At 40.2% G+C, this 13,769-nt stretch overlaps 1 protein-coding gene across 1 annotated transcript in view; it reads right to left on the reverse strand.

Annotated features, from left to right (window-relative positions):
- LOC149303191 (girdin-like) overlaps window positions 1-12,963 on the reverse strand; it is a 60,884-nt gene extending 47,921 nt beyond the window's left edge. The window contains exons 1-2 of the mRNA XM_089481365.1: window positions 12,901-12,963; window positions 12,720-12,820 (exon numbers count right to left, since the gene is read on the reverse strand). Of these exons, the coding sequence (XP_089337491.1) occupies window positions 12,720-12,820; window positions 12,901-12,963 (164 nt within the window). The remainder of the gene's footprint in view (window positions 1-12,719; window positions 12,821-12,900) is intronic.
- Window positions 12,964-13,769: the final 806 nt, after the last annotated feature.

Below are 13,769 nucleotides of genomic sequence, written 5' to 3' on the forward strand. Positions count from 1 at the left end.
TATAGAAACAAATTTATAGAACAATTTTTAATGTATAGGGGCTGAACAGGAGTAGATTTGCCCCATTTATTTGGAGAAAAAAAAATCCATTAAGTTAAGGAGAAACTGCCTTATGAGGTTAATATTGACTGCCTTAGTGCTTTATCATTTATTTTGCGCTTTAATGCCATAACTATTGCATCCTTAAATCGTCTACATCCGGTAGAAAGTTGGGACGGGGGAAAGTTGATTCCCTAAATATATGCAATTCCTGATTTGACATCAAAGAGAAACACCAAAGGTATTTTAAGCCCCCCCCCTTAAACATTACATTTCGACCATCTACTATATATTGCGTATTGCTTTGTTTCTGATCACTGAAAGTTGTCCATTTAGCTCAGATCCCACACACAGAATTTGTTCCTGTTACCGATCCTAATAAAACAAAAGCGGGGGCATCCCTTCACCAGGGCAACTAGAAGAATGAACTTTAAACCAGACCACAAAAGGTCTGTGCATTGCGTCTGTCATTTTACATGTAGCTTTGGGAGAAAGAAAGCCATAAACATTTTTCATCCATTTCATTACATAGAAAACAAATCAAAGGCCCCGCATTGTACCGTCTCCTGGTCTTTTGGATGTTTTGTTCAGTCCACTTGGTTACCCCACAGCCATTTGGAATAGAAGAATACGCAAGGATGTTATTCTGTGCTTCAAACAACGTAAATGTCACTGCGGTTACACGGTGTTGGTAACGATGTAAGAGCGGATGAAACAAAGATATCATAATATAGGATCTAAGTTGACAGGGATTCCAGATTTACTGGACTCCACACTAGGTGGATACATTAATCTGCTAAGAGGACCGATTACCCATAAATACTCAAATTAACCATTGCATGGGGCACTACAATATATGTTTCAACTGATTTTCTCAGCATTCCAAGGAATCGCATGATGAAAAGGCATTTGCGGCAATGCTGGTCACAGTCATGCCATTTAATTCTCTGCATATAATCACAGTGACTGCCAGTGTATGCAGCGATTCAGTGAAGCCGTGCGCTGGAGAAGGGGGTTCTCCATAATCTCCTGACCCCAGTCACGCGACTCATCTCGCAAACAAGGCTCTGACAGCAGCTAAGCTTATAACGTCAACTTAATTGGAATGGAGACAGAAAATTCAGATGGTAAAGTAAAGAGTAATGTAGCCATCATCTGCTTAGAAGGTTCTTATAAGACAGTACATTTCACATACTTCAGTTTACCTTGTTAACCTCTCTGATATATAGCTGCTACCCAAAAGATCCCCAAAATTGTAATATCGTAAAAAAAAATAAAAAATAATATTATATATATATATATACACACACACACACACACACACACCTTGCGACTGTGTTACATTACTCTTGTATTATGTACAACGGCATTGTAAAATCTTACATTAGGTGTATAGGTAAAACCTAATTTCTATTAGGCAATAGAAGAAACAACAACTAAAAATACCAGAAGACAAATGCAAGGTATTGCTTTACTATGGAGGAAAACAAAATAAAAATAACCCTTTGGGAGTGTGGAACGCACCCCTTCCATGGGTAAGGGTTAAACGGGCTGATCCTAGAAACTGTTTTAACGAAGCTCAAAAGATCTGTACCTGCTGGTAAATCCTGCGGTGCAGTTCAAGGGAGGTTAAATGGTACTGATCATTAGCCAGGAAAATTTCAGGCAAATGTCATTGTTTTGGGTCCTAGGTATCTCAGTCCTTCACACTAGTCACAGACGGCTATGATTGTCACAGCCCATTGTTACACAGAAAATTAAAGTGCCTCTCTGGCACATAGCCGGATAAAATAGGGCAAATCCATCTAGAAGTCAATAGGCAGCCCAGCAGTAAAGCATAGCCCTCAGCAATTTTGCATTTAATAGTAACCTACTTATGGCAAGATACATCAATTACAAATGAGACGAAACAGGCAAAAATATTCAGCACGGAAGAGAACATTCATTTAAAAATGCTAAAAAAAAAAAAAGGGAAAAATGGTTACTGAAATACTAAACACTGCTATTACATACTTAAACCCGGGACCCCTTGTGGATGGGGATAATGTACATTTAGCAGACTATTGACCAACATCCCCCAAATAGAAATTTGATAACTTAATAGCTTCAACTTTGAGCCTAAACAGAACGAAAGCCAGTTGTGTCTTATTCCTTGCCATCTGTCTAGGGATTATACTTCACTAGGAGAGGATCTCAGGGCCACACTAACCCAATGTGTTTTTTTTGGTTGCCACAATGACAATGGTTTTGACACATTATACGGAGTAATATTAAAAAAAAATAAAAAAAATAATTCAAAAAGTGTTTTTTGGTACGGAACTACAAAAATGTGTTTCCAATTGCTATAACTTCAAGCAAACATTTATCTTCTAACAAAGTTCCCGAAATGTAAAAAAAGAAAAATATACATAAAAAAAATAAAGAAAAAACTCAAACCACCAGATGTGAGATGAAATCCTGGCAAACCCTAAACTACAGATCTGTGGCAGGAAACCAGTCATTACTCAGCTAAATGTCCAAAACAATGTAGTTTATGAAAATGATCTGGGGTTTATTCACTTAAGGAGGGGGAGGAAGTAAATAAGTGCTATTATGAACAGTGGTGTAACACTAAGTCCTAGGGCCCCCCTGCCAGGCGTGTCGAGGTGCCCTCCCCGTGTATAAATCCCAGGCAGGATACAAAGGACTGTATCATGAAACATGTTCTCGAATGTGTACTTAATTATGGAACAAATATACACAAAAACTGAGCCAGTGGTATGATAACTCCTTGAGTATGTCACAGAACCGTTATACTAAGAAGCCTTTGGGGTCCTTGAGTGAACCTCTGCTGCAGGAAGACCTTGGATGACCCTGTATAATGCATAGAAAGAACACCCCAAATCACTGGGATTTCTTTAGTCTTACTGAATGAACTTCACATCACACAGGTGAAAGGTGCCAAGTACAGCCGTTCACAGGGCCGGCCCAAGGCAAAATGCCGCCTGGGGCGAATTTTAAAATGCCGCCCCCCCCCCCCCATTATCTACCCTTCCTCTCCCTCCGTCCCTGCCGCCCCCCCCCATTATCTACCCTTCCTCTCCCTCCGTCCCTGCCGCCCCCCCCCATTATCTACCCTTCCTCTCCCCCCGTCCCTGCCTCCCCCCCCTTTATCTACCCTTCCTCTCCCCCCATCCCTGCCGCCCCCCCCCTTTTATCTACCCTTCCTCTCCCCCCATCCCTGCCGCCCCCCCCCCCTTGTACTTACCTTTCAGCAGTCCTGCGGCGAGTCTCCTTGTTCGGTCTCGGTGCCGGCTTATAATGCTGAGTGCTGGAAATCTTCCAGCACTCAGCATTACAAGCCGGCACCGAGACCGAACAGGAAGACTCGCCGCAGAGGAGAGAGAGAGGGGCGCCGAGCGGGTACTGACAGCTTGGTAAGCGAAAACCACTCGGCTCCCCTTTCTCTTTAAAAAAAAAAAAAAAGCCTTGGGGCGCCAAAGTGCCGCCCCTTCAAAAGTGCCGCCTGGAGCGGTTGCCCCACTCTGCTCCATTGTCGGGCCGGCCCTGGCCGTTCATAACGCACAATGGAGAGCCGAAACTACAATTTGCCTAAAAACGATCCTGCCAAGTTCAACTTTAGTGAGAAGCATCTTTGATTTCTTGGTTTTAAACATTTTTCAGGCACCTCATCGGATTCTCTGAAGACCATCCCAAGTCAATCGCTGTCAACATCCTCGTATGCTTCACTTAGCATTAAAGCACAGATTGTAATGGCAAATAGAATTGAAAAATCGGCTATACATGTACCCAGATGGTAAAGGCCGTTTGTAAATAATTAATTCTAATGTATTTAAAAATTGGGATATTTTGAAAAGGTGCGCCCTTATAGTGTATTTCATATGAGTGAATTATTTTATATAATAATATTATATTATTCGTTAATTTTTTTTTTTACCTTGGATTTCTACTAACTCAAAATTCATTTTTGGCATCCGGCTTTTCTTGCGAACGAAGGAGAGAACCTGTAACGCCGCCATCTGTCAGACCCTTCGAACGTATAAATTTTTCTGCGTAAAATGCCGGCGCTATGTAAATAAAAATAAAATGAAGCTTTTTGCTATTTAGTACAATTATGGATAAAGTATAAAAGTAAAAAAAACTTGCTCCCTATGATCTGATTTTTCAGGACTTTGTTGTAATGTAATTGATGCCTATGTCAGCACAATGTACGAATCAATAGCTCCATCTCAGCACCGAGTCTCAATTACCTTTTCATCTGATTAAAATACGAGCGCGGAAATTCTCAGCAACAACAACAGTCTTCATTACTTTCCCCAGAAACAGCTGTCTGTCTTAGAGAACCCAATCTGAATACACATTTACTATTGTTTATGCAAATATCGGCCACACTTTCCTCATGAAATTATGCCACTTGTCTGCTGAAAGTATTAATAACGTGTGCTTTTGAGCGTGTTAAATAATCCATGACAACTGGATTCTAAGCGGATTCAAATGTATTATTTGTCCACCTCTAACTAAATCCGAACAGCCTCAGTTTTGCATTTAATTACTGCGTGCCGAATGTTTCAAGCAGCGGAATTAAAAATAAGGCAAAAGATGGAGAGAAAAAAAAAAAAAATCCGCATCTGTTTTTCTACTTTGGAAATGTGAAACGTAATGGAAAAAAAATAGACAATTCTTTATTGTATTTATTACATCATCGATAAGCTGGCAACAGTTCTAAAGCAGATTCCAGGTCACAGTCCACTAAACGCGTCTGTGCTCTTGTGGATTTCCACCACAGATGTACAAAAAAAGAAGGCTCTAGAGGTTATCAACGGAGATCTATCAGCAAAAATAAAGTTAAGACTTCTTATTCTCTATTCATTAACATGTCACATGGCAGCTTCCACGACATCTGCAATCAAACCACTTCCTGCTTCTCTTGTGAAATGACGTATCCCGGCATGCAACCGACTTCCTTTTTCCTGGTCGCCCGTTTTAGAATGAGTGCAGAAGACAGGATGCAGGAGCAGGTTCTCCAGTGGTTGGAAGTAGAACACTAGTGCTAAACGTCCATCTGATTTATCATTTAAACCTATTTTTTTTTTAATGTAAGTTTGCAAGGAAATGTTACCAGCCAACCTGGTGGAAAGCGATCCCATTTAAAGCAATGGAAAACCCAAATGTGTATGCTTAGGATAGGCTCGTTACAAGAGCACCCATGTGTGCCCATTACTGAGCTGCAGGAGTGATCACCAAATCCATGTCCTACAAAGCTAAGGCCTCGAGGCCTAAAAAGTATTCTAATGAACCACTCTATGAATTTGGATGTTAAAACAAAAAAAAAAAAAGGACACATTGGTTCCAGATAGGACATAGAAAAAAATAAGATTTCCCCATACAAACAGCTAGAACTTTCCTACAAATAATTCTTTAATCACGTAAAACTGCGTCTCAATCTTTTTATGTCAGGAACACTTCATTTTCATTTATTAACACAAAGCTTGGCACTCATAAGCTACTGCCATAGACACTGACACAGTATGCTTCAACTTGTGCGGACGCATTTATCTTTATCATCATCGACAATTGCATGTGGATTCTTTATAAAACGATACTAGTGAGAACAAGTGAGACAGCAAAATGGGAAGACGTTCCATCAGGCAACCGAGCAGAATTGATTTTTTATGAATAATTCAATCTATAAAGGAAGCGCACAAATACCAAGACATTGCATTAGCACAGCTGGTCCGGGCTTTATAATAGTTTTATCCGGATGCGAGGCCATATATTTAATATACAGATGATTTTACACATCTTTGCGGGCTGGGAGATAATTATATTTTTCTTCTGTCTGGCACCGAGTGTTTACCATCCTCAAACAACCCCCATTTACGTCCTTGATAATTACACATCGCCTTGGCAACTAGACATCTCAAGGTTATCCCATGGGGACAAGTGTTCACACCTAGACCAAGAAAGCTGGATAGAGAAACCACTAGACATATAGAATCTATGGTAACGTGACAGTTTATCCATGAAATAAGTGCAAAATAATCAATGGGTAGTAATAGATATAATGCATTTAATTACAAAACACATACATCATATATTATATATATATATTAAAAACGTATAAGGGTTCTAAACCATAGCCCCTTTTTTTTTTTTTAATTTAAACAAGAGGCACATATTCCGCTGAATAAAGACATTTCTTCTTAATTCTGATGCTGTCATACTGATATGTTTTGCCTCTGTACAGGATTTCTAAATCACATGAGCCAACAGACTTGGTTTTAAGCTAATCATGATGATCCGTTAATGTTCGCAAAGATAAACTGATTAAACGATCTTTATACTCATACTTACAAATGAAGCTCTGTCTTTTCAGTAACGAATACAAATTCATCCCCTGATACACATTATTACACAGTAGCCTTTTAGGAAAAAGAACTAGAGTTGCTTACAGAATAGAGAAGGCTATGAGTTGGCACGTCTGGCAAAAAGCCATAAAGAGTGACATCAAAGACCATCCAGTAGAACTTGCTCCAATCCCTCCAAATATCCCCGCATTCTGTATGTAGAGGTATGTTTACAGGATCCTTAATTGCGATAGAGCCATTCACCTTAAGGGGAAATACCAGAAATTGTTGGCATTGCTCAAAGGTCAGACAGATTCCATCGGAAGGATATGCCACAATCCCATTGACCATTACTTACAAGAAGCTACCTATCATTAGTAACACAGGACTAAAATAAATAACCATAATTGCACCTTGTAGGGACAATGGAGAAAAAAAAAAGCCACATTAGCTTCGTGACCTCAGAGGACCCTTTCTTTAAAAGGTGATTCCATCTCAGACGATCTCTGCTTGCATGAAAATGGCAAAATTATATTTAGTGTTGGAAATCTACTTTTATCAAATGGAAAAACGACTGTGTGATCACAGCTCCATACAAAGCCAAAGACAAGACCTATTAGAAAGGCTGGGGTGGGGGGGGGGGATCTGTTACGCTGTCCTGAGTCGCACCTGGCACTGAGCCTGCATTCGCAACACAGCACAAGATTTCGTCAAAGAAACCCTATATAAACACGTACATCCGTAAGAAGTAACAATATATGAACACGTACATCCCAAGGAATCCAGCCCTAAATAACTGGAAGGTTTATGAGTTGGAAGGTATAAAATGTTGACGTTCGAGTTTGGTCAGGTAAGTAATAGCTGCTGATTGCCACCACGGAACAGTAATAAAAAGTGCCTAAAAACCATAGTAGCCAATTAGCAGGATCATTCCTTTGGTTGCTTTTCAAAAACTTTGCACCAGAGTCACATTTTCTATATAACCCCCAAGAGTCTGAAGGCCAATAACCCATTGACCATCTCATCTCCCGTAAAGCCTGCATCCACAATCCCATAGGCCGACTAATCAAAAGCCTCGCAGACCATTCACAGGAAAGAGTTAAATATATACACATGGATTAATAAACATTCTGATACAGCTTTCAGAATGATGGTAAATTCATCGCGGAGCTTGCGATTTTCTGAAGGCTTGATCGATTACTCACTCAGCCACACATGATAGCTGGAGACGCGGACGCTTTTAAGTATTATGAATCCCCACTATGATAATAGCCTGCGGTTTAAGTTGTGATAAGGCGTCTAAAGATTTCCGATGTATACAGGATACACAGAATAAAGACACCGTATATAGTGTCAAGGGGCAATAAGATCCTGGATCATTCTTGCTCATCACAGAAAGCATTAGAACCCCCATGTTCCAAAGTTTTTGCAGTATAATTTGAGACATCATTAAAAGGGGCAGCACACATCTGAACAGTCCGACAATGAATCCCGAGCGCATGTGTGTGAAAACAAAGGGAGGTTAAAATGTTCGCAACCAAGGGAAGGGGGACATATGAAAGATGCTGAAATTGCACAGACATCAAATATACTTGAATACTGAACATTAAACTGGCACCGTGTACAGGCGTGGAAGTTATAAGTGTATGGGATAAGTGGAAAAAGGAGAACCCAGCCTTGCACACTACATTACTGTGCTCTGAACAGTTGGGATACTATTTATGTTCGATAATGTATAGTGGTCTCTATGATGTTGGGGGGGGGGGATTTAGGAGTCAATGAACTCTATTAAGCCATGTTTGCTGGAGAAGCAACTATACTGCAAGAGGACAGTCACTAAACTCACTACAGGGGCCTTAGAGGGCCGACGCATTCTCGCTTCACTATGATCTCTTACTATAGCAGTTTCTGATCTACTATATCGTCACGACAAGAGCTGCTGGTCTGGATTTATTTAATCTGTCCCGCAAATATCGGTACATAATAAAGGTGTAATATCATTCAGTATATTCTTATCTCCGCAGCACACGTCCCACCTCCACAACACGAGACGATTTTGAAAGTGAAGCCAACTATAGCAGGTTGTGTTACAGACATCAGCGTGGGGAATGCATTAAGTGTTTAGTTAATTACCAAGGTCTCTAGTGTATTAATGGTGTTGGTTTAGTAAGAGCAAAAAGCAGTATTTGTTTAAAAAAAAATTATATATATAAATTTTATTTTATATTCAGCTGGTGACTTCACAATTAACACCAGGTTAGAACCATGTGGCCCACCTAGACTGTCCATTTTAACCTCTACCACTTCTGATGAGAGGCTGTTCCATTTATCTACCACCCTCTTGGTAAAATAAAACACAAGTTTTTAAAAAGTTTCATGGGAGGAAAGAGCAGAGAAATGACACTAGAAATGTACAGGTTTCCTTTGAAATGTAAAACAATCTTTCCTTTTTAACATGTATCGAGCTTGGAGTGTGATTCGTATAGTGATAATATTTACTAAAAGGAGCGTTCTGCATCCAGCACACTGGCGTATTGTATAAGACCCACAAACACACATTCACAGCACTGGGCTTCTCCTTTGCAATGGAAGCCGGCACACTAAAGCATTGTTCCCTCTAAAAAGCATTATGGATGGAAGAATTTAAGATTTAAAAAAATTAAAACATATTCAACTGAACATTTAAAGCACTAGTAAACGTCGCTATACCACACAATGGATCATCAATGGATGTAAAACATGCTGCGCCCGTAGGCTGATCCACGCAGGCCTTTTGGCTGTTGGCCCATGAGGTTGGCCATGCGCAGATTATGGCAAAGAGTACAGTTCCTTGTGCTAGGAATCAGCGAACAAAACTTTTTTGCTAACCAGCAAGAACTATTGTTTTATATAGCGGCATCATATTCCGTAGGGCACGTTGTCTTTTGGTCCCACTAGGGTGGTCTGCCGCCCATGGGCGTTTTACTAGGAAGAATAAGTCCACTGCCTGGTACCCTCATGATTCACGAGCAACCGGGATTCAAGGGTGCCTGGGACTTAACCGGGCCCTGAGCAACCCAAGAGCATCTGATTTCACGATACGCGAGAATTAAGCATGCATGAGGCAATGTTTTACACGTTAGAGACTTATTCATAGGAAAGCTTTGGGCATTAATCAGTAATAGGTAATGAAGGAGTTGAAACATTCCACCTTCCCAAGTACATTATGAAGCTGTAAGTTTCCTCAAAGCGGCCCTTAATACCAAAGTGAAATTAAGAATTTTTAGCGTACTGAAATTCACTCTTTAGTGAATAAATCTCACATGAAAAAAATATTTTTATATATACACACACACAGGATTATATATATATTTTATATACACACGCACACACTGCCTTTTGTCATGCATGCGTATAAGCAGAACGTACCTGAACCCAGCAGGCACCCGCAATGTCAAATAGGAATTGGCTTAGATACCCCCCATCTCAGTAAAATAGCTCTAAGCCCCACGTTCCAGATTTCACTGAATCACACATTAAGCATCCTAGAAAATAATCCCCCCTAAAGTTGTAACGCTACCACATGAGAACCTGCTTTTCGTTGTATACACATTCAGATTTGCTCGAGGCTCTCCAATTCCTCTTCGTTGGTGTAAATTTTTAAGCTAAAACCATTTTCACTACCTGGATGTTTACATTATTCCTCATCTTAGGTGGAAGCTAAACGGTGAGATGGAGGAAGAAGGTGACAGAAATGTCTGAAATCAGCTGTGTTTGGGCAAAACACTTCCAATATTGAAACATAATGGGGATGATCTACTAAATGGGAGATACCTATTTCTAGCGCTAAGGAAATAATTCTGATTTACCCTCCTGGGATGCGCAATCATTTTAGTTGGGAAGAAGGTACAAGCATCAATTGGGGGTTGGGGGGTGGCAAAAGTTTTAAACAGAGAACTGGGGGACGCGTTAAACTGTAAAAACGTATTGTTCCGAGTGGCATGCAATGACTGGGGGTTACACTGCTCCACTTTTTAATAATTTACAGGCCCTTAAGCACTAAAAGTCTTTATAGAGTTCTGATAGAATTGGGCGGTCTGATACTTCTAGAGGCCGAGGTAGAGATTTGGCAGCCCGAGATGCTGTATATTTGAAAAGATGTCATAAGGACTTGGTAAGTAAAACTCAACTTATTTGGGTTCTGTACTATACGCCGACAATAAGCAGAACTCTTACAGAGACCAGAAAGCTGTCAACATCTCACTTTCTGTGCTATTAGACACCGAGACACATGTTTACACCTCAAAAAGATGAAACGATAGAAAACATTGCAAACATCTCTACATAAGAAAGTAATGCAACTATGCAGTAACAACGTGCATCTCACACCAGAATCTCAGTGTTATGTTATAGGGAAACTGAGTTTTATACTAATGTGCCATTTACATTAATCACAAATCCATTAATTAGTTAAGTTTATTAGTTAACAGGCCTTTATTTGATTTTGTGATGAAATAGTAATACATACACACATTCATATATTATATATACACACACACACACACACACACAAATCAACCGACTTTCGGCAATGAAGAGGTTAAGGAGTGTACGAACAAGCCATGCATGGTCACTTCCCCCTTTCATTGTGTCTATTTCCAGTTACAAAAAAAATACAAGAAAACCAAACAAGGAAATCTCCATGTATAGTTCTTCTTTCCCCTGCAGCCACTGCAAAAGCTTTCTCCAATGGCACATTTATCTTTCTTCACAAATAAATCTGTTGAGTTGATGCATTATACATTTTTGTATTTTCTCCTCCCTTCCCTTATGGCCCTGAAAGGGTTCATGCAATAACATGATTTGTGTTAATCCCATTTCCTCTTCCAGTACCATGGGGTGTAAAAAAATGCATTCCGCTAGCGTTTCTAACCTTTCTGGCACTGAATAGGTTACAACACAGCTAACACCAGACTTCCCTTTGAATTCCTAAGGCAGCAGTGGTCATGCGGAATCCAGCCCATGTGCTTCCATTGCACTACCCTAATAAAAAGGATTCCAATGTATTTTATATGACTGGATATTATAAAAACTAGTGGTCAGTTCGAGAGATCAAATAGCCACTTCATATTTATCAGTTCCATGTAGCCTAGCCTCAGGCACATCAATGGTTAAATCTGCAACTGCTAGGCCTATGGTTCACTAGGCCTATGGTTCAGTTAAAGAAATGTAATGCTTTTGCTTACTAACCCTTTGAGACTGAAAGTGTTAACCCTCTCTTATCTGTATACATTACAACAATATATATGTATATATACACACGCATATACATACACACGCTCTATTGTTTCTATTGCAAAAACAACAAGACAAAGTATCAAGAAAGAAAGGACACATACATACACATAAAAAAATGGGAGTGTCATTCAGGCGGTATCTATCAGACGTATTATATTTTAACATTACTATTTATTAAGTATATAAGCAGCACAAAGAATATCATTAGGTCGATATACAACAGAGGAAGTCCAGAGCCTCCCATTATGGGTTTATTGTGACATCAACAGCATGGAGTTAGAAGTTCCTTATCTTTCACTGCACATGGTCTGATTTCTGAGTTTGATTGGGACTGGCTTTGCTTTTTTTTGTTTCTGAAAATAACAGAAACTCCATTTGAGACAGAGGAGATTCAAACTAGAATACAAATGTGATACACAACCATTTACCAAGATCTCAAATGAGACCTTGGGTTTCTTAACAAGACAGGTTGATGTCAATTCAGGAAAGAAAAATCCCATGGCAGATGGATTGATCAATCTGGTGAGATATACTTGCACTGCTGTAACATGACTACAGATGTATTGACTTCAGATCCAGGTCACCTGAACATTATGGGTCAACCATTCAATGGAAAATTGTCAAAGACTTGTGTAGATGGTTAATTGAAGCCACACACTGCAAGATTCGCTGGAAGTATTACCAAGAATGTGATGTGGAAAAAGACAATTGCCATGCACCCTAGAAGCCCTGCTGTCAACAGAAGGAAGGCCTGAGTGATAAAATGGTAATATTGGTATTAAGATGCTGCATAACCACCTAATACTGCTGATTATCAGCATTCGTGTTCTACCATCCTTGACAGCACACCTTCCCAGAAGAATCTGTAATGATTGGGATCATCCAGTGTGACATCCCAGTGCTTTAATTAATATGGTGGTAGGACTATGGACCTGCTTTGGTGTGAAGGTACAACTTCTAATCAAAAAAGATGAAGTCCATCCCCTCATCCAACACATAAAACTTCAGTAGTTAGACTACACATAACACAAAAAAGGTTTTTGGTTTTTCACTTACATCTGAAACATGACCTCATTGAGGAACACACCATCCACCAAAGCCACATACTCGTCTAGCAGGGTGCCATTCCCTCTGACCAAGGCTCCAAAAGTCTTGATCTGGAGAAAGATACAATGTTAATGTATAAGACAGAGCACATATACTGGGCATGATATAAAACAAATCCAGGGATACTTACCCAGATCACCAAGGGGCTAGACATGAAATTTTCCAATAGGGGGGCAAATATCTCCTTCTCCATTTTCCAAAAGAGCCAATCCTTTCCCTTGACTTTAATGGCAAGAAGCCCAAACCGTTAGAATTCCTATTCGAATTGAGGAGTCAAATATCCGGATCGTTGCAATGCCATTTGAAGCAATCAAATGAGATTTTTCTTTTCCTTCTTCTCCGAACCCCAAATTGGAAGCACTTGTGGTAGATTTCAGGGTTCTAAGGTAAGAACTCCTTTAATAAATAAGATACATTGTGGTGATAGACGCCCCGGATCCCCTCCCTCCTGTCTCTGCAGAGGTGCTGCTGCTGGACTAGGGTCTGCATGCAGCACAAGGAGGAGGCATCATCTACACGAAAGGGGGAGGATTTGAAGAAATAGAGGGAGTGGAGGAAAGATGAAGGAAAAAAAAAAAAAAGACTCCTTCAGCAGCTCATGAAAGGAAAAAGCAGGGAACAATTCCAAGCAAGCGCAGCAAAGCCCATCCACTAACTGAATGACTGCATTCAAGCCAGAGCCCCTCCTATTACCCACTGTAACTGTGTCATCAGCCCCGACACTGGAGTGACCAGAGAAGGTCCATGTGTGGCCAGCATTAGGTGAAATGCACAATCGACCAGGATTTAGACAAAGGAAATAGCATTTTATGGTCTTCATGTATCTTATTTCAGAAGCTGCATCCCTCTACACCCCTCCCTTTTTCCTGTTGGGGCTGAGCGCTTTCTTATATGCTGCTCTCTACCAGGATCATGTTCACAAGGTTTATTCCCATCAAAGATCAGACACATTGTAGCTACTACACCTAAATAAATCCCCTGATTAACCTCCTTTGTGTA

Source organism: Sceloporus occidentalis, unplaced genomic scaffold (genome assembly GCF_023333645.1).
Source record: "Sceloporus occidentalis isolate IW3139 unplaced genomic scaffold, rSceOcc1.0.p SCAF_15, whole genome shotgun sequence".
NCBI lineage: Eukaryota > Metazoa > Chordata > Lepidosauria > Squamata > Phrynosomatidae > Sceloporus > Sceloporus occidentalis.